The following is a 22,148-nucleotide window of genomic DNA, read 5'->3' as shown; positions in this document are numbered from 1 at the left end:
CTGTCCATCAAGTATCCTCTACCCTGCCCATCAAATGTCCTCTACCATGCCCATCAAATGTCCTCTACACTGTCCATCAAATGTCCTCTACACTGTTGATCAAGAGTCCTAGCCTCCACACTGTCCATCAAGTATCCTCTACCCTGCCCATCAAATGTCCTCTACCCTGCCCATCAAATGTCCTCTACACTGTCCATCAAGTGTCCTCTACACTGTTCATAAAGAGTTTTTAACAAGTACAGTGTCCATTCAGTCTCTACACAGTCCATCAAATGTCCTTAATACTGTCTATCAAGTCTTAATAAATTTTGATTTTTACTGACGAAAGTTTTACAAATTTGCAGATATTTCATCAGAAGACAATTGCTTTCCTGATAAGCAAATCAACAAGCCTACATAATATTATATTTATGATCAGAAACAGTCTTGATATAGACTTATATCTGATACCTGTATTCAGTGAAATATCATTAGAATCTAGATTACACAACAAGTACTATTACAAACAGAAACCAATTGGTTGTCAGAAGACTGACATAAAGGGTTGTCAGAAGACTGACATAAAGGAACATTAATATAAACTATCAGTAGCATTGCCAGTTTGGATTCAGTGGGTATATTGTAACAAGATTTCATATCATTCACCTCAGAAACTTTATCCAGAACAAATAGTGAAATTTCATAAAGCTGATAGATGTAAGTTCGTCAAACATTTTTTTCCATTATAATGGCTCACAAAAATTAAGCATACTTTCCAACCCTCCATATTTAGGAGGGAGACTTCCGATTTTGTACCCTCAAATTTAGTGTTATCAACCAGTGAATTTGCTTAACTGTTCCTATATTCTAAGATCTAATGATTTCATCTGAAAGAACAACTCAAACTCAAAATATGTCATTTTAAGTGTCTAGGGGGTGTATACACACATTTTATTTATGTTTTAATTTTGAGCATGCAGAATCCCACCCCATGGAAATTTCAAAAAGTTGGCAAGTATGAATTTAGGCCATGTTAATAACAAGTTTGTGAAGCAAGATATTTTTAGAAAAGTTATATAGGTGCATGCATGATGTACTGTATTTAAGGTTTTAACATCTCTATTATACTAATGTATGTAAATAGCCTCACATGATTTGTAGAGAGTTAAACCTAGAGTAGAGGATACCAAAGCAAACATCCATAGTTAGGCCTTGAGACTGATATATATACAAAAGTCCTGAAATAAATACTTCTGACTCAAAAAGCAAACTTTGAAAACAATCATGTTAGTGATTAAAACTTAATGTAATGTATTAATTTGTGGTGTATACTTTGTTGGTCAAAAACTTGTAGCCAAAACAACAGCAGTATTTTTCTCTAAATAAAAGCAACATTTTTTTTATCATTCTCTGTGCACCATTAAATAAATATAAAATATTAATTAAAGGGAAAAAAGTAGAAAAGTCAGTACCTAAATTTCATTTGTCAGATTATCATTGTAAAACACATGTAAGTGTACAATATATATAATACACTGTAACTATATTCTAGCGGTCTTCCATATACACTTTACAAATTATTTATTTCTTGCTTGTTTAAAATTAATTTGATTACATAAACTCGGATGGTCGTCCATTTTTTTTCATCATAGCAGAGCCAGGATGTTTTTATGTGGAAAAGAAACTTATATAAATTTATTTCTTTTGTAACTCTTTGCTACATAGTTAAATGCAATTGGTAACCAACTTGAGTAAAAAAAAGGCGAAACAAACTGAAACTCTTCTTCACGGGAGGTCCAATTCACAGAGTACTGGGAGTCTCTACCTTAATGCAGTGCACTATTACAGTATTAAGATATATTAAAGTGTAACATGTTCGAGTCAAGACCCATATTGCACGCAATTTAATCCCTTGTGACTAGTTTACTGTACATGATCACCTTACTATCACCAGAGCTCAATTGTCCAGTTCGTTTGTGGGAAAACTCTTTCATACAATAAAATATTATTCAATTATGAATTCCATATATAATAAAAAAACAAAATGAGCAAAGGCTCCTATAGAAATACCCCCACCCCCACTTCCCACCTCTGTCCTGATTTGCCTTGGACCTTTGACCCATTGACCAATGACCACCGGGAGGGGGGGGGGGGGGGGGGGGGTAGGTTAATTACTTCAATACTAATTAGAGGCCTGCTCTCAATCAAGAATAAAACCTTTATGCATAGTTTGCAAAATAAATAAAGTGCTCACAAAAACAAAGCAATTTGCAGTACATGTTTATTAGCAAAGCAATGTTTATGTTACATATGTAGGTGTTTGGCAATACATAGTGGGAGACATATGATTATAACAGTCAAGAAAAAGAGGACCTTGAAATAAATCTGCAATAACCTTAAAAATTCAAATACTCTTAACAAAAGAAGACGAGTAAGGGGGCAAATTAAATGGCATTATATAGAAATTTTAATGAAAATTCTTTTAAAGTTTTTGGAGCTTGAGATTAAAGTTTTTAAGATTTGAACATATTTGTGTGTACTGTTTCACTATGGAGAGAACAATAACACTTATTGTTTATTTTAAAAGACTTGAGCTGAAATGTATTGGAAATTGTATTTTCGTTCAGCTTTATTTGTGTTGATTGATTTATGTTTAAGAAAGCTACATTCCATATCTTGAACTTTGTTTCAGTTTTGAGGCACAGTGCACATATGGTCTTCATGGCAATGTGTTTTACATATTTTTCCCAACCTGTGGAATATATGGTATTTCATACACTCTGACCACTGGTTAAATATTCTCAGGACTCAGAATCTGTATCACTTACACGTTATAAATATAATATTTATTATAAAACATAAGAATAAATGACCTTAAAAACTGATTGATGCAGTAGCGCCTGGTAGATTTAGTATTTAACCTGGCTAACAGATAAAACAGTAGCAGCATCACTAGCATTCTATGGTGTAATAATGATAAAATCATGCTTTTAATGTTTCCTTTAAAATAGTCAGTGACAAAATGGGTATTTTATACTGTTATCAATAATATGATCAAACATCTGACAACATCGACGTCTTGACAATATTGTCAGACATAGTGAGGGTGAACCAGGATACCACAGGCTTTACCGGAGAGGATTGTGGCGTGGGAGAGGGTAAGATCATCTGATGCAGGGTTGTAGATAGTGATACCGTCAATGAAAGCTCCGCCAACCATATACACCTTGTCGTGCACAACACATGAACCCGAGTCCACAATACTGGTGTGAGGCTTACATAACGTCCACTGGTTTGTCTGAGGGTTGTAGCTCTCCACAGTCGGTGTGATAGTTGGGAAGATAAGTCCGCCATGTCCACTACCCCCGATGCAATACAGCTGACCTCGTACCTCCTCCATGACATGGTGGATGCGTGGGTACAACATGTTTGCACGTTCCTCCCAAGTATCGTCCACCACGTTATATAAATACGCCTTTTTACTGGTAACGGAAAACACCTGACCACCTGTCACATATATTTTTCCCTCACATACTGCTGCAGCATGACCGTACACTTGTTCAAGCAGCGAGCACTTACGATCCCACTCATTCTGGGCAATACTATAACACTCCACTGTGCTCATCATCTTGTTTTCATCTTGACCTCCTATGGCATATAAGTTACCCTCCAGACCCACCATAGCAAAGTCTCGCCTTGGCTCTATCATAGAAGCAAGTTCATACCAGGTATCAAATCTTGGATCGTATCGGAAACATCGAGCAGTTGCGATCTCATTACTCGCCTGGTTGTCATATTTGCCGCCACAGGTGTACATGAAGTTGTCAATGACAGTGACACAGGGGTTGTAGAGAGGAGCTATAGGATCCTTCAGTAGAACGCGAGTCAGACGATGACTATCATTGATGGGATATCCCTCCAGACACTGCCCATAACACATCACCAGACTCTTGGAGTCGGATCTCACCTGTGTCCTAGCTGTCTGATTCAAAGGCTGCTTTCCTGTAAGGATGTGATAATCTTTAGCCGCTGTCAGTAAATCTAAGCAATTTTTATTCCTTTTCATGATCTCCACACGACTGACCTTGTCGACAAGTTCCTCGCCCGACAGGAGAGGTAAGCGTACATACTTCATTAGATCTGGGACAAACGCTTCACGTTTGCCTGGCATGTGGTTGACCCAATGTAAAACTAACTCAAACAGCTTGTACTCGGAGATCACCTTGAGTGAGTTGGCTTGGAGCATCTCGCTAAGCTGCGTCTGAGTCAACAACTGGTACTGCTCAGACTGGGCGACATTTTCAAAGTTTACCAGAATAAATTTTTTAGCTATCCTGGTGGTGGTCTCCAGACTGAACAATTCAGCCAGATTCAGAACATCTACACAGTTCTTAGGTGTAATGGAGGTTTCTATGTAGCGACTACAGAGCTTTACGGCATCATTCACTTGCAGGTGTGTAGCCCCAGCCAGAACTTCCTCCACGTTCTCCATGTTGAGTTTTAGAATCCCTGTATAAGCAAACTCCACAATGACAGTCAATGCACACGCTGTAACTCCTTTGAGGTTCACCTCAGACTCTCGACTCTCTCGCATGTTGGTGGTCAGCATTGTGAGGAAGTAGTCACTAGAAGCTGCCATCACGACCTTGTGGACCGGCAGACTTGCACTTCCAGCCTTCAGGTAGTAGTCACACAGAATCCCTTTCTCCCTCATATCCTTTAGGTTGTCTGCCAGCTTTCCAAGGTGGTTTTTTGCCGTCATTGGCATAGAAAGCAGTCTTTCCCTTTCCAATTCATGTCTTACCCCAAATGGTATGTTTGTATGCGGTGTTCCCACGAAATGTTTCTTAGGTGAAAATGGCATCTTCAATTTGTAGAATTTATTCTTACTCAAACGCTTACGTAAATATGTCAACTTTCATCAAGAATCCCTGGTTTCTGATGTGATTTCACAGCTTTCTTTTCAAATTACCTGTAAAAAAATTAAAACTATTTTACAAAACTACTTAATTTACAAATGAAAGGCATACTCATCTCAAATAATCTAGCTTACTCCTGTGATTTGCAAAGGTAACTATGGAGACTCAACTGTTATAACTATATCATTGCATCTAAGAATGCAACTAACACAGTGTAGCATATGGATACATTCAATTTTTATTAGACACTACAGTTTCGCAATCTGACAAGACTGCTTTGCAGTATTTTAATTTAAAAAAACAATGATTTAGAACAATTTTGAAATCCTAACAGCTGATGTCACCAATTTACAGCTACTTCCACAAGTGATGTTTTGTTATCTTAAGAAACAACTCCTTAAAATATCAACACTCGCTTATCGACGTATTTGAGGGGCTATAATTTAGTCATACAAGATCATGAATGGCATATACGACCGGGATATCAACAACATTCTAAAGCCATGAAATAAAAAGATCTTTCTGCGACGGGCAAGGACCAGCATCAGACAAAACTATATAGTTTATATATGGAATAACCTACCCGTTAGCGTAGTAGCGGTACCAAACAAAAACACTTTAAAGAAAAGATTAGATAATCACTGGGCTTTATTGGAACTTTTGTATGAATATAAATCTGAAACTCGTCAATAACGAGATGTGGTAACATATAAACATTATAGCTTTGTAATTTAACATACATATGTATTATTTGGAGTCTTGTGTAGAGGATCAGAAATGAACCCTTACCAGAAATAAACTTATCTTTATATATGTATATATGTTCATGTATCCTAAGCCTGGGCACTATTAACAGAACATATGGCACAAAGATAAGAGTGTATTTAACCAATTATTATGTGTAATACCTCTTGCGTAATAGTAAGTATTAGAATGTAAAAGAACAATAAGAAAAACTTAAGTAAAATACCATTGTCGGAACCACTGCATTGAATTATCAATATGACTAAATAGCAATCTAAAACTGAAAATATTAGCTTGTGAATGTCAGTGAATTGACACTTAGCGATTATAACGTTTTTTCATTCGTTATTCGTTTCAAATAGGTAGTATCACATTAATTTCTCTGAAAACATATAACTCACATTACTTAAATTTGTATATCAAAAATACAGAACTAATGCATTATGCAGTATTGATTTTATACAAAGTATTAGTAAACCGAAAGTAAACACTTAATGTTATCATAGTTGACGCTACCGCATCATCGCTTGTAAAAGTGAAGGGCGTGCTCATTTCAATATTAACGTGTTCGTAATTATTCTTGTAGTAACCAATAACCAACTGCTTGTTCTAACAAGATACTTGGTCTGTTGAATTTTTTTATCCTTCTCGAAATGTATTGTTTCAGTTTGCTGGATATTTTGAATACATACTGCTAAAAGCTTAATGTCCTTAATTGATAATCAATCTGTATACTTACTGTGGATTATCGAAGTTCAATATTAGGACCAAACATGCAAATTTCCTAAATCAACCATTCTCATTATAAGTGCGGTCCAACAACTTCCATCTTGTTTTGTTTACTTAGTCGCATTGACGCTTTGTTTTCTGATTAGACCGACAACTACAAGCGTTTACCTGAACAAAATGAGAGTACTTCCGGGAAACTGACGCTCCTTCCTTAAAAGTAGGAACTAACAGACTAACTATAACTTGAGGCGGCTCCAATCAGCTGTGGTGTAATGTATGTATGTTTGATTACAACTGCAGTAATAAGTCTGGTATTTGACGCATATTTGTAGTTTGCTCGAACTGTCACTAATGTATTGTATTCAAATCAAAAGTTTATGTCATGTTTGGTGAGGGTAAAGATCCTGCTTTGAGTGTGAGAGAAACCATCATATATATATATATATATATACAGGTAGAACTAAGAGGTATAGCTTTAAGTAGTCCGAGATTCCTCTGGGCCTTGCAACAGACGTACCTTTTTTGACTAGATTAGATGATCAAACAGTCAAATATTAAGAATGTGCTGGGTCTAGAGTTAATGCACTCAACTCATACATTTTTAATGCGTAATGGGTTAGAAGGAGGAGTCAAAGTACTACTATATATATATAAATGTTGATAGGATATGGCCTGGGTAAGAAGCCAGGCAATCCCCACTCGACTGTGTACCAGTACTACTACTGAGGACTGTAGTGTGTGGCAAGGAGTTTGGAGGGGGAGGGGATTGGAAGCGTTGGAAAACCTGTTAGTTTTGATATATAAGAAACATGGATCCACTCAGGCATCTACTCTTCATCAGCTCAGTTGACCTACAGTTTTTGATGTCTGGAACCTAATATCCTCATCTATCAGATTCACAACAATATACCCATTACATACTGTCAGTAGGTTGATTTAATCAGGCATTTGTTTGGCATCAGTCCAAGCACTGACCACAGGTCTGGCATAGAAATGGCCTTCTAATATGATATAACCAACTGTTTGACCACATGAAACAGCAAATGTGGGGTCCATTGCAGAGTTAAGGGGCCAAAGGTGTGATTTATTTTTTGAGGACACAAATATGGGACATATTGGTTAAATCATTTAAAGGAAGGTATTTTGTATCTGAACTTGTTTTTTCATGATTTCATTGATTGCCCATTAACTTCAAATATCACCAAAAGGATTACATAAAATAATTTCTTAATTTGATGTTAAAATATTTTTTAAATGTTATCAATTGTGTAGCAGTAGATCATAAGAAAAAACAATAGTCTATGTCGCAAAGTGCTCAAAAGCTAACACAAACAACTTATTCTAATCTTTGCTTTATTTGTATTTGAAACTTCAAATCTGCAACTTTTAATGCACTGAATAGAAAGTACAATTTGATTGGTCAATACTTAAAATAATAAATTCATATATAAAAATATTGCATTCTGTAGATCTTAAAGCATTTCAAAGGTATATCCACAGGCAAGATTGACTGTAACTGTATCAGTCTAGAACTTTATATAATGGTATTTACGGCTTACAGAGTTGTCATGTTCAAGTCATAGCAATCTTGTCATTGGTATATGCTGTTTTACAATAACTATATATAGTGATTTTTGTGTCATCTGTGAAAAGCTGGTGACACATAGGTATTGCTATGTCGGCTTCGGCGGCATCGTCCGCTCAGAGGTTTTCGTGCGAAAGCTTGAGTTTCCTTGGGCCTATCAAACTCAAACGTCATGCAGTGCTTCTTTACCAAAAGTGCTTGCTTGGGATTGCTTTTCAGGTCCGTAGGTCAAAGGTCAAGGTCACTGTTACTATAAATAGAAAATCTGTTTTCGTGCGATAACTTGAGTTTCCTTGGGCCGATCAAACTCAAACTTCATGCAGTGCTAAGCACAATCTCCCAGCTTCCTGCGCAGGCGACACATCCACTTCTGTGGAATTCTTGTTCATTGTGTCATCGATTTTAATGTACACACAAAAATTGTTACCTTCTTCATACATGTGAAATATAGTATGTCCTTTCATCATCTATACCTTATTGAAACAAACATTTTTTTCCCCAGTAAACTGTAAGAACTAACAGTTTGTGATAGCAATGGCGTTGCGAGTTGGAGGTTCCAGTGGTGGCCCCGTGTCCAGAGTGGAACTCCGGATCGAGTGCCAGAATCTGCTGAAGAAAGACACTTCCTCAAAATCAGACCCCTGTGCTGTCTTCCTCTTAGAAAAGCAAGGCCAATGGATGGAGGTAGGACTTTTACACAATTATGATATTAGTTAATTTTTTCAACCTTGAAGACACTTTTGAACTCCTCCGATTCAAAGGTTGGAATAGTCCATTATGAAATTTCAGGGTTGAATGAGGTAAACCATCATTAAATAATTATCTGATGCAAATTTCTCTTTCCAGTATTGGGTTCTGAAATTGTACAATTGCCCCTGCAAATAATGTTATAAAGTATAATCTTATAGTTGTTCAACTAAACCAATTTTTTAAGACAGAACCACCATAGTCAATAAATCATTCAATGTACAATTTATAATCAGATAATGTTGATTCAGGCTGTGGTATTTTCAAAACTTTAGAAGAACTGAAGTTTGACAAAATTTAAAAAAATAAAGATTTATTTTTTAACTTGCACAATTTGTTTGTGAAAGAACATCAATTTGTTAAAATAAATATTGGAATTTTGGCCCTTTTAGAATGTAAATATATTATACATGGAAAAGTTACACATTAGACAATCAAATGTCACTCGATAACATTTTTATGTTTTTTTCAGTATGGAAGAACAGAAAATATAGAGAACTGCCATGACCCCAAATTCACCAAGACATTTGTGATCGACTACTTTTTTGAGGAAGTACAGAAAGTGAAGATCCAGGTTTTTGACATTGACAACAAATCACCTCAGCTGACAGATGATGATTTCCTGGGTGAACTCCAATGTAACCTCGGCACAGTAAGATGTCCTGTCCTCCTGTTATGGTTTAATATCATCCCTCAATTGGGACTAATACCGTAAATCAGGATATTTTTACGTAGGTTAAGTTTTGTTAATTTTTCAAAAGTGGCTGTTGTTTTATATTTACTGGTTTTTGTTTGGAACTGGGACTATGAGCAAAAATATGACTACCGTTAAAATACCACAGTGAAAGTTGAGTTGTCTTCCGGCAAGTTTTATACAGAAATACATGTTTCAGCTGTGTATTGTTTGCCTCAATGTGTATATTAATATAAAATCGCATTTGTACATGAAACAATATTCAACACATACAGCAATGGACTGCACATTTTAAAAATATGATAAAATTGCACTGTGATGCTATCCTGTTGTTAAGTGCAACGTTTTAAGATAAAGGCATTTCAGTTCTGTTTATATAGAAAAAAGCTAATTCATTTTTAACTAAGCTAAACGCACATAGAAAATTCAGTCTTTTACATGTACACTTAATATGAAAGTGGTTCAATTAAATAGAAAATGCTATTTCTGTATAATTTGATATTTTAACGCTTTTATCAATGTAGATTGTGTCAAGGAATCCTATGGTTGAGCCGTTGAAAAAGAGGAATGGCCATCCTATTGGTGGATCAGTGATCACGGTAAGGACCTGTAACTCCTGGGTATGGGTGGATTAATGATCACGGTAAGGACCTTTAACTCCTGGGTATGGGTGGATCAGTGATCACGGTAAGGACCTGTATCTCCTGGGTATGGGTGGATTAGTGATCACGGTAAGGGCCTTTAACTCCTGGGTATGGGTAGATCAGTGATCACGGTAAGCATCTGAAACTCCTGGGGTGGATCAGTGATCATGGGAAGGACCTGTAACTCCTGTGTATGGGTGCATCAGTGATCATGATAAGGACCTGAAACTCCAGGGCACGGGTGGATCAGTGATCATGGGAAGGACCTGTAACTCCTGTGTATGGGTGCATCAGTGATCATGATAAGGACCTGAAACTCCCAGGTATGTGTGGAGCAGTGATCACAATAAGGACCTGAAACTCCCAGGTATGTGTGGAGCAGTGATCACAATAAGGACCTGAAACTCCCAGGTATGTGTGGAGCAAGTGATCATGGTAAGGACCTGAACCTCCTGGGTATGGGTGGTTCAGTGATCAGGGTAAGGACCTGAAACTCCCAGGTATGGGTGTATCAGTGATCATGATAAGGACCTGAAACTCCCAGGTATGTGTGGAGCAGTGATCACAATAAGGACCTGAAACTCCCAGGTATGTGTGGAGCAAGTGATCATGGTAAGGACCTAAAACTCCTGGGCATGGGTGGATCAGTGATGACGGTAAGGACCTGTAACACCTGTGTATAGGTGGATCAGTGATCACGGAAAGGACCTGTAACTCCTGGGTATGGGTGGATCAGTGATCATGGTAGGGACCTGAAACTCCAGGGTATGGGTGGATCAGTGATCACGGTAGGGACCTGTAACTCCTGGGTATGGGTGGATCAGTGATCACGGTAAGGACCTGTAACTCCTGGGTATGGGTGGATCAGTGATCATGGTAAGGACCTGAAACTCATGGGTATGGGTGGATCAGTGATCATGGTAAGGACCTAAAACTCCTGGGTATGGGTGGATCAGTGATCATGGTAAGGACCTGAAACTCTCGGTTATTCGTGGATCAGTGATCACGGTAAAGACCTGAAACTCCTGAGTATGTGTCGATCAGTGATCACAATTAGGACATGAAACTCCTTGGTATGGGTGTATCCGTGATCATGGTAAGCACCTGAAACTCCTGGGTATGGGTGAATCAGTGATTACTGTAAGGACCTGAAACTCCCAGGTATGGGTGTAGCAGTGATCACGGTAAGGACCTGAAACTCCTGGGTATGGGTGGATAAGTGATTACGGTAAGCACCTGAAACTCCTGGGTATGGATGGTTCAGTAATCACGGTAAGCACCTGAAACTCCTGGGTATGGGTAGATTAGTGATCATGGTAAGCACCTGAAACTCCTGGGTATGGGTGGATAAGTGTTTACGGTAAGCACCTGAAACTCCTGGGTATGGGTGGATTAGTGATCATGGTAAACACCTTAAACTCCTGGGTATGGGTGGATTAGTGATCATGGTAAACACCTGAAACTCCTGGGTATGGGTGGATAAGTGATTATAGTAAGCACCTAAAACTCCCAGGTATGGGTGTATCAGTGATCATGATAAGGACCTGAAACTCCTGGGTATGGGTGCATCAGTGATCATGATAAGGACCTGAAACTCCAAGGTATTGGTGGATCAGTGATCATGATAAGGACCTGAAACTCCAAGGTATTGGTGGATCAGTGATCATGATAAGGACCTGAAACTCCTGGGTATGGGTGGATCACTGATCATGTTAAGCACCTGAAACTCCTGGGTATGGGTGTATCAGTGATCATGATAAGGACCTGAAACTCCAAGGTATTGGTGGATCAGTAATCATGATAAGGACCTGAAACTCCTGGGTATGGGTGCATCAGTGATCACGGTAAGCATCTGAAACTCCTGGGTATGGGTGGATCAGTGATCATGTTAAGCACCTGAAACTCCTGGGTATGGGTGGATCAGTGATCATGTTAAGCACCTGAAACTCCTGGGTATGGGTGGATCAGTGATCATGGTAAGCACCTGAAACTCATGGGAATGGGTGGATCAGTGATCTCGGTAAGGACGTGAAATTCCCGGGTAAGGGTGGATTAATTATCATGGTAAGAACCTGAAACTCCGGGTATGGATGGATTAATAATCATTGTAAGGACCTGAAACTCCCAGGTATGTGTGGAGCAGTGATCACAATAAGGACCTGAAACTCCCAGGTATGTGTGGAGCAGTGATCACAATAAGGACCTGGAACTCCCAGGTATGGGTGGATTAATGATCATTGTAAGGACCTGAAACTCTCGGGTTTGGGTTGATTAATGATCATGGTAAGGACCTGAAACTCCCGGATATGAGTTTGAACAGTCGGTCTTGAAATGTGCGACACATTTAATACGTACATTGGAATAATTTTTTCTCATGGAAATATACAAGTTTTCAGATAATACAAGAGTCTCTATTAGACAGGTTTGATATGCATGAACTAGGACCCAGGTCAGATTATACAGGTTACAATATACCTTTTTTCCTGTATCATGCTTTTCCCTCTTGCAGATTCGTTCAGAAGAGATGAAAGAAGGTGGTGAAATAGCTCATATGTCTTTTAATGCAAAGAAACTTGACAACAAGGTAGGTACTCGAATTGTACACATTATATATGTGGATATGTTGAATTAGAGATCATTTGTTATGTAAGATTATATAGAACTATATTCCTTAGCCTTCATTGACCTCACTCCTAAGTGAGTAATGTTAATGTGTTTTTGTTGGCAAGCATGTATTTGAGGATTTTTTGTCAATTATTCTGTCTAAACTGACACCATTGGGGCTAAATCTTTAGGTTGGATGTAAGCTATGCCATGGGAAAAAACTCAAAATAAGTTTTACATAGATGCAATGAATTCTTTTTGTCTTTGACAAGATGTCCTTATATTCAGGTGTCAACAGTAAAGGCAGTTTTCACTGTAATTACTTACCTGTATTTCACCTACCTGTATTTCACCTACCTGTATTTTACTTATCTGTATTTTGTGTAGTATTTGGCCTATCTCTGTTATGTGTAGACTTTCTTTACCTGAAATTTTATAACAAAAAATGGGCACAACACAACTTGAACATTGAAGGGAGACAACTCTAGTATGCTTCCCGATCTGGTAGTTCAATGCAATCAATTTCATTTTGCCATGATGTAGGCATCTAGAACACAATCATTTTTACCTTTTGACATTTTAAAATGATGGAAAATGATAGGCAGGTTTCTAAATTCAACATTACAGGATTTCATGGGGAAGTCAGATCCTTATATTGAAATGATGAGACAGGGCCCTGACGGATCCTGGCAGGTCACACATCGAACTGAGGTAAAGTATTTGAAAAAAAGTTCTCATTGAAACAGTTACTTATTTAACTCTTTTTCTCTTACTTCTCGCAGAAAAACAGTTTCTGTGGTATGACAGAATCAGATTTCATCTGTCTGTCCAATTGAAGACACAATTATTGTCTGGGATTCTCTTTTCAGTACTGAACCGATTTGAATAAATTACAGACCTGTAACTGTACATGACCATGTTGATTCCACTGTTAATAATAAAGAGAGTTGTGACCCTTGATTTTGCTAATCACTTCTCCAGTTTTACTTCTATTGAGGAATATGGTTGTTTTTTTAATTCAACAAAAATTTTGAAAGTGTAAGCTGGAAATGTTCGCTACATTCCTGAACTAGCTGCTGAAACGTTCTGTGAAAAGTGTGAAAATACCACTCACGAAAATTACCAGTATACAGTATGTAGCTGGAACACACTTTACCCAGTATACAGTATGTAGTTGGAACACAATTTACCTAGTATACAGTATGTAGCTGGAACACACTTTACCCAGTATACAGTATGTAGCGGGAACACACTTTACCTAGTATACAGTATGTAGCAGGAACACACTTTACCTAGTATACAGTATGTAGCTAGAACACACTTTACCCAGTATACAGTTTGTAGCTGGAACACACTTTACCCAATATACAGTATGTAGCGGGAACACACTTTACCTAGTATACAGTATGTAGCTAGAACACACTTTACCCAGTATACAGTATGTAGCTGGAACACACTTTACCCAGTATACAGTATGTAGCTGGAACACACTTTACCCAGTATACAGTATGTAGCGCGAACACACTTTACCCAGTATACTGTATGTAGCTAGAACACACTTTACCCAGTATACAGTATGTAGCTGGAACACACATTACCCAGTATACAGTATGTAGCTGGAACACACTTTACCCAGTATACAGTATGCAGCTGGAACACATTTTACCCAGTATACAGTATGTAGCTGGAACACACTTTACCCAGTATACAGTATGTAGCTGGAACGCACTTTACCCAGTATACAGTATGTAGCGGAAACACACTTTACCCAGTATACAGTATGTAGCTAGAACACACTTTACCTAGTATACAGTATGTAGCTGGAACACACTTTACCCAGTATACAGTATGTAGCTGGAACACACTTTATCCAGTATACAGTATGTAGCTGGAACACACTTTACCCTGAGTATTCAGTATGTAGCTGGAACACACTTTACCCAGTATACAGTATGTAGCTGTAACACACTTGTCAACAAAGTAAGTAAGCTATCAGGTCCTTGTCCATTAATGACCTGTCAAGCTTAACAAATCATGCGGGGGAAATTTTTGAAATGGATATTTTGAAAAGTGTCTCAATATTTTTACACTGGTGTGTTTCTTTTGTTTCAACAAATACATTGTGCATGGTTTTAAATTTCGATGTTTTTTAAAACAAACTACATTTCACATATGAAAAATGTGTATTCACTTCACTTGTAGCTTCCTGTTATCAGGCTTTGGATAATAGGGCCCTGGTATGATCAGTACTCTTAGCTGCAGTCAGGCTACATTGGTAATGACTGTTGTTTTCGTTTTTAAGGAAAATTTGTCTTAATCTTATACATAAACAAAGATCTTTTGCTGTCTCGTTACAGGTTATTAAGAACACGCTGAACCCCGTGTGGCGACCGTTCAGTTTACCGGTACATGCTCTATGTAGCGGGGACCACTCCAAGGAAATCAAGGTAACAGATGATTCTTAAACCAACAGTTGTCAAGGAGATTGTGTTAATCCTCTTCAAAAATATTATCTAAATTGACAAGAGTTACCTTCCTTTAGTATCCTGCAAATGATCAGTAATAGTGACGATGTAAAAGTATTACACAAAATAATAATGTGGAATATGTTTTTGAGTTTTTATATCGTATGGGGTCCAACAACTGCTTGAAAAGAAATTCATTTTGGTGGCTACATTTTGTGAACTGTTTAACACGACACTGTTGTCGATGCTTTCAAGTTTAACCTCTATGCATCCTTTTACCTTACATATCAACTAAATCTCTCAGAAAATGTAAAATGGTGTCAGATAATAGATTATGAACTTGATTTGCTGCATGAATAGTTTAAATTGTTCTGTTTTGTCGATGAAAACCATAGATATCAAAACATTAAAAGAATGTAAGGAAGTATGTCCTATTTCATATTGTTTTAATCCCAAAAAAACAAAAATAATATATAAGGGATATAAAGTTGGGTTTTTTAACCCATCATCCATGACAGAAATAATATCACAGTTTTATAATGTGTTCTATGACCTTAAATGCAATTTGATGTACAAAGTCAATCCCAGTTTGTCATGTGACCTCTGTATTTTTAGTTTGACGTGTATGACTGGGACAAGGATGGGTCACATGACCTGATTGGTGGATTTACAACCTCCGTTAAAGAGATGATGGCAGCCTCAGACCAAGAGGTTAGTGTTTTTGTTTTCTTTACCTCTGTCAAATTTTCCATAAATGTTTTGTTTTATATATTTCACTTTGCAAGAACAATATAATTGAAGTTTTTATTTGCATCTTCTATACCAAAGAGCTTATAAAGTCAGGGTATGTACTGTGTACTGAAAAACTTTTGCCCAGCCAAATACTCACCCTTTGCCAATAAAACACATGTTCGCCCTGTGTTAATTTCGCCTTTCACATGTAATTACTACACATTGTATGTTGTGTACTGATATTCTCTGTAATGGTAAATTCGACTATATTTGGGAAGGCACAAGAGGCGAAAATTATACTGTGGCGAGATTTTCCTGGTATACAGTACTCAGAGTGTTTGTCTGTTTATCTGTCTGTAGACAACTACTTTTCCCAGAGTACAGCATTTCGATGAAAACTTTTACACTATTCCACTATACCTGGTAGTTGTTAACATTGTTATTGAGTTTTCATTTTGACACTGTTTTGCTGAGTACTGCCCCTATATATAAAACAAATGTCCTGACTACTTCTTTTCCTAAAGTACTTCAAACATATCAATGAAGCTTTTCTACTTGTATTTTATCAGTATTGTTATCGGCCCATATATATTTTAATTGTGAGTGGTATTTGTTTATACACTGTATAATAGACTGTTACTGCAAAAGATGTGGTCCTAAGGAGGTACAGTGTTATAGGTTATATGTAGCCTGCAATATTCAATTTTAGTTAGGATTTACAATTATATAATTGTTATTATATTCAAAAGTGACATCAGAAGAAAATTCATCACACTAAGATAATTCTTAGCTAATTGATTATTCTGTGTAAGTTAAACCAAACGCGAATTGTATGTGTAGTGTGTAAGGTGGCATATATCTTAAACTCAAATACAAATCACATGTGTAGTGTGTAAGGTGGCATACATCCTTAACTTAAATACATATCACATGTGAAGTGTGTAGGGTAGCATACATCCTTAACTTAAATACAATTTTAATGTAGCGTATATTCATAATTGAAATATATATTTAGGTAAAAAAAAAATAGGGAGCATATATTAGAACATCCTTCTCTGATGTTTTTTTGTTTTATTTCACTTGTAATTGCTAACAGATTTGTTTTAGATGCTTCAAACACATGTATTATACTACAATTCAGGCATGTTAGGTTGCAAAAAAATATATAAGACTGGTCACTCTGATATTTATCATCCTTCTGTGGTAAGAAGTATGCATATGTCTATGCATAAAAAGCTTCATCCCAAAGCAATCTTTATTTTCAAGTAGAACACTGGGTAATATAGAATACTATATAGATGGTTGATTTTATACTTTCATGAAATGATTGTCTCTGCCCTACCCGTGTTGTGTAGTTTGTCAGAGTTTGGAGTTTGTTCCATTCTATTGGGTTGAAGTTGACAAAAAAAGAGATATAGGTAAAATGTTCTCATCCACATTAAAGTTCTGGAAGTGACTGTTCAACAGTATATCTTTTATGAAAATACAACGAAAGCAAAACCATGTAAAAGTAATGTAATCTTACATTTAATTAAACTTCAAAAGTACAAAATGTATATTGATATATATCAGATCCTTCATGATGCAATGAGAAAATATAGAATATGAAATAATAATTGTCATAAAAAATATTTGATCAATACTTTTGGCTATCCGGAAATTAAGTTAAAGTTGTTCATCATGTAGCCTAACGTTGCACAGTTTTATGGTTTCTAAAGATGATCATTGCGAGAAATACAAAAAATGTATGTCATACAAGACAAAGAAATTGATTCTTGCATATGATTTACATAACAATGCATCAATTTTAATTTCACAGGGCTTATATTTTGGGGTTGTCTTGATCAGGGCAAATTAATGGGAATTGAATTTTGCGCAACATGTCTATGTACATTTATCTCGTTCACAAGAGTACTTTTGTAATTGGGTGACGGTATTTCTTTTAGAAGTATTTTATTTCATGTTTTCTGTGGTGACCCTGAATATAGCAAATTTAAATCCCAAATGAATATTACCAACTACTCAGTATGTAGAAAACTGCCATATAGGGATGAATAAATGAGCGTCTCCTGTATAGAGGATTGGCTTCATAGGAATCTGTATCTGCGGCGAATGTAGGGTACCAGGTAAATTTGATAGAGCAGACACACAATTTTGATTTATTGGTTTGTAGTAAACTGTTTGGTGTGAAAATATGGCTTCTAATGTAAATTTGTTTTGAAATAGTTCTAACCTGAGTAAAGTTCTGTAATAACCGATAGAAATACTTTGATTTACAACATCAAATAAGTATTTGGGGTGTAAATATATTATGTTTATATAATGTAAACAAAAAGTTTGTATTATGTATATGTAAACACATTCTTGATATTTATTATATTTAAAATAGAAATATTTCATATAAATCTATAATATTCTATTAAGAGAAATGATTAAAAAATGGATAAAAACATATTGTTGAAAAATTAATCATAAAATATTAATATAAGGTGATACATGATTGTAAACACAATAAATGTATTTCGATTATAATTTCAGCACCTTTATGAAAAAAAAAGCATTGTATTAACCCATTCACTCCTTAAGTCACATTAGAACCTTACCAAATCATAGGCTGGGCAAGTCCATTTAAAAAATGTAGGGGTGAATGAGTTAACCATTGTTTGGTGATTGGTATAGCTTGCCTTTAGTGATTTTGTGTTTACTTGCGAGACAAATTAATTCATATTATTGTCTTATTCTGTCTGAAATGTTATTATTGTCTCTTATGTGACATGGAGCAATCCAATTTGACTGGTCTTATCTTATGATCATTGGACAACTCTAAGAGATAAAACTCCAGCAGAGCCGTACGTTTAATATAGGCTGTTGATGCTTTCATCCCATGGTCTTGTAGATCCCCTGCCTCTCTTCCTTGTTTCAGCATAGTTCCGAAAATTTTGATACTGTGCTTATTCCATGTAAGATGTTGTCATGGTGATAAATCAAGCTAATCACAGCGATGGTTGCCATGGCGATCAATTCACTTCAGATGTTGGTAAAGTGCTGTTTACCATGGTGTTACCATGGTAATATGATACACACTCGATGTTGGTACAGTGCTTTTCCATGAGAGATGTTACCATGTTGATAATGTCCACTTTAGATGTTGGTACAGTGCTATTCCACCAAAGATGTTACCATGGTGATATAATCCACCTTAGATGTTACTACAGTGCTATTCCACCAAAGATGTTACCATGGTGATAATGTCCACTTTAGATGTTGGTACAATGCTGTTTACCATGGTGATATAATCCACCTTAGATGTTGGTACACGAGAGTGTTATATTGAAGCTGCATTGAGTGGCCCATTATCTTGACCTCCTTAAAAATCTAACCACAAAGAGGCTTCATTGCAATCATGTTCTCGGTGACAGTGAGGGGTAAGTTGATGACGCCTAGAAGAGCCTCACATACACCCTTAAGGTTCTCGATGCACACCGTAAAGGGTAACAGCAGGATGTACAGCCAGGCAATGAAGAAAGCGATGGGCCATGCGAGGAACCAAAGGATCAGAAACCACAACAAAGCCCACAGCAGCCCCGGGCAATGGCCCCCTCCTTCCGCACGACCTTGACCTTCACCTAGACCTTCTCCTAAACCCATCCTTCTCTCAACTCAACACTTCTTTGACTGTTGCTGACAAATGGATGATTCTGAAAGATGACAAAAATTATGTTAAGCTGACATTTTTATTATTGGAAGCATACATGGTAAAAAAAAAAGCTTTTATTTCCTTTTACAAGCAGCCAAACATTTCCAATTACAATTAATGCAAGATTCTATTGGAAGAAAATAAGAATTTTGAAGCACACCTTGAAAAGTATTGGACTCTTGTTTTTAAATTCCTAATAAACTAAACTTATTGTTTTCTTGGTTAGAAGATTAAGTGGTCAATACATACCTGAGCATTGCTCATTGGAGTAGGTTAATTGTTAGTGAAGAAAAATCTTATCACTGAGATGAAATCTCATACCTCAGTACTGGCAGAGTGAAAAGTATGGCTTATCACTCGTACATAAATGCTAAAACAATATGGCTTCTCCCCTATATCAACAGTACAAACTACATATTAGCCTCATTTGCAGGCTACTAAATTAGTGTTAAACGTGATAGTTGTAAATAGTTGAACTTTGTCAGTCTTGACTCCTTGGTTTGTGTGTACCATGGAACTTTGGTAGTCTGGACACTATGGTTTGTCTGTACAATAGAACTTTGTTAGTCTGGACGCTCTGGTTTGTCTGTACAGAAGAACTTTGTCAGCCTGGACACTATGGTTTGTCTGTACAGTGGAACTTTGTCAGTCTGGACACCATGGTTTGTCTGAACAGCAGAACTTTGTCAGTCTGGACACTTTGGTTTGTCTGTACAGTGGAACTTTGTCAGTCTGGACACTATGGTTTGTCTGTACAGTGGAATTTTGTCAGTCTGGACACTATGGTTTGTCTGTATAGTTGAACTTTGTCAGTCTGGACTCTATGGTTTGTCTGTACAGTCGAACTTTGTCAGTCTGGACTCTATTGTTTGTCTGTACAGTGGAACTTTGTCAGTCTTGTCTTTTTGGTTTGTCTGTTAAGTGGAACTTTGTCAGTCTGTACACTATGGTTTGTTTGTATAGTTGAACTTTGTCAGTCTGGACACTTTGGTTTGTCTGCACAGTGGAACTTTGTTAGTCTAGACACTATGGTTTTTCTGTATAGTTGAACTTTGTCAGTCTGGACACTTTGGTTTGTCTGGACAGTGGAACTTTGTTAGTCTGGACAATATAGTTTTTCTGTTAAGTGGAACTTTGTTAGTCTGGACACTTTGGTTTGTCTGCACAGTGGAACTTTGTCAGTCTGGACACTATGGTTTGTCTGTACAGTAGAACTTTGTTAGTATGGACGTTATGGTTTGTCTGTACAGTTGAACTTAGTAAGTCTGGATTCTTTGGTTTGTCTGTTTAGTGGAACTTTGTCAGTCTGGTCACTATGGTTTGTCTGTACAGTTGAACTTTGTCAGTCTGGACACCATGGTTTGTCTGTACAGCAGAACTTAGTCAGTCTGGACACTTTGGTTTGTCTGTATAGTGGAACTTTGTCAGTCTGGACACTATGGATTGTCTGTATAGTTGAACTTTGTCAGCCTGGACACTATGGTTTGTCTGTACAGTGGAACTTTGTCAGCCTGGACACTATGTTTTGTCTGTACAGTGGAACTTTGTCAGCCTGGACACTATGGTTTGTTTGTATAGTTGATGTTTGTCAATCTGGACACTTTGGTTTGTCTGGACAGTGGAACTTTGTTAGTCTAAACACTATGGTTTGTCTGTACAGTAGAACTTTGTCAGCCTGGACACTATGGTTTGTCTGTACAGTGGAACTTTGTCAGCCTGGACACTATTGTTTGTCTGTACAGTGGACCTTTGTCAGCCTGGACACTATGGTTTGTTTGTATAGTTGAGGTTTGTCAAGCTGGACACTTTGGTTTGTCTGCACAGTGGAACTTTGTCAGTCTGGACACTGGTTTGTCTGTACAGCAGAACTTTGTTAGTCTGGACACTTTGGTTTGTCTGGGCAGTGGAACTTTGTTAGTCTAAACACTATGGGTTGTCTGTACAGTAGAACTTTGTCAGCCTCGACACTATGGTTTGTCTGTACAGTAGGACTTTGTCAGCCTGGACACTAAGGTTTGTCTGTACAGTGGAACGTTGTCAGCCTGGACACTGGGTTGTCTGTACAGCAGAACTTTGTTAGTCTGGACACTTTGGTTTGTCTGGACAGTGTTAATTTGTTAGTCTAAACACTATGGTTTGTCTGTACAGTTGAACTTTGTCAATCTGGACACTATGGTTTGTCTGTACAGTGTATCCTTGTCAGTCTGGACACTATGGTTTGTCTGTACAGTGGAACTTTGTCAGTCTTGTCTCATTGGTTTGTCTGTACAGTGGAACGTTGTCAGCCTGGACACTGGTTTGTCTGTACAGCAGAACTTTGTTAGTCTGGACACTTTGGTTTGTCTGCACATTGGAACTTTGTCATTCTGGACTCTATGGTTTGTCTGTTAAGTGGAACTTTGTCAGTCTGGACACTATGGTTCATGTTTACAGTTGAACTTTGTCAGTCTGGACACTGGTTTGTCTGTACAGTTGAACTTTGTCAATCTGGACACTATGGTTTGTCTGTACAGTGGAACCTTGTTAGTCTGGACACTCAGGTTTGTGTGTACAGAGGAACGTTGTTAGCTGGAACGTTGTTAGTCTGGACTCTGGTTTGTGATACATTG

The 22,148-nt window shown here is 37.2% G+C and overlaps 2 protein-coding genes across 4 annotated transcripts in view; one reads left to right on the top strand and one right to left on the bottom strand.

Annotated features, from left to right (window-relative positions):
• Nucleotides 1–2,243: 2,243 nt before the first annotated feature.
• On the bottom strand, nucleotides 2,244–6,494 carry LOC110446900 (kelch-like protein 26). The gene is made up of 2 exons (XM_021492245.1): nucleotides 6,382–6,494; nucleotides 2,244–4,951 (listed from the first exon to the last, which is right to left on the bottom strand). The coding sequence occupies exon 2, from the start codon at nucleotides 4,841–4,843 to the stop codon at nucleotides 3,071–3,073; it is 1,773 nt and encodes a 590-aa protein (XP_021347920.1). The 5' UTR covers nucleotides 4,844–4,951; nucleotides 6,382–6,494; the 3' UTR covers nucleotides 2,244–3,070.
• A 63-nt stretch (nucleotides 6,495–6,557) lies between these two features.
• The window catches only part of LOC110446910 (copine-3-like), a 53,719-nt gene continuing 38,128 nt past the window's right edge, over nucleotides 6,558–22,148 (top strand). For 2 of the 3 annotated variants that reach the window (XM_021492262.1, XM_021492255.1), the window contains exons 1-8: nucleotides 6,558–6,645; nucleotides 8,459–8,640; nucleotides 9,176–9,355; nucleotides 9,922–9,996; nucleotides 12,551–12,625; nucleotides 13,273–13,356; nucleotides 15,003–15,092; nucleotides 15,726–15,821. In XM_021492262.1, coding sequence (XP_021347937.1) covers nucleotides 8,491–8,640; nucleotides 9,176–9,355; nucleotides 9,922–9,996; nucleotides 12,551–12,625; nucleotides 13,273–13,356; nucleotides 15,003–15,092; nucleotides 15,726–15,821 — 750 coding nt within the window. In that variant the 5' untranslated portion in view covers nucleotides 6,558–6,645; nucleotides 8,459–8,490. Of the gene's footprint in view, nucleotides 6,646–8,458; nucleotides 8,641–9,175; nucleotides 9,356–9,921; nucleotides 9,997–10,861; nucleotides 10,874–12,550; nucleotides 12,626–13,272; nucleotides 13,357–15,002; nucleotides 15,093–15,725; nucleotides 15,822–22,148 lie in introns of those variants that run through there. The other variant, XM_021492270.1, reaches the window with a different exon arrangement.

This window comes from Mizuhopecten yessoensis, unplaced genomic scaffold, assembly GCF_002113885.1.
Source record: "Mizuhopecten yessoensis strain PY_sf001 unplaced genomic scaffold, ASM211388v2 scaffold371, whole genome shotgun sequence".
NCBI lineage: Eukaryota > Metazoa > Mollusca > Bivalvia > Pectinida > Pectinidae > Mizuhopecten > Mizuhopecten yessoensis.
This window is presented reverse-complemented; position numbering and strand designations above follow the sequence as displayed.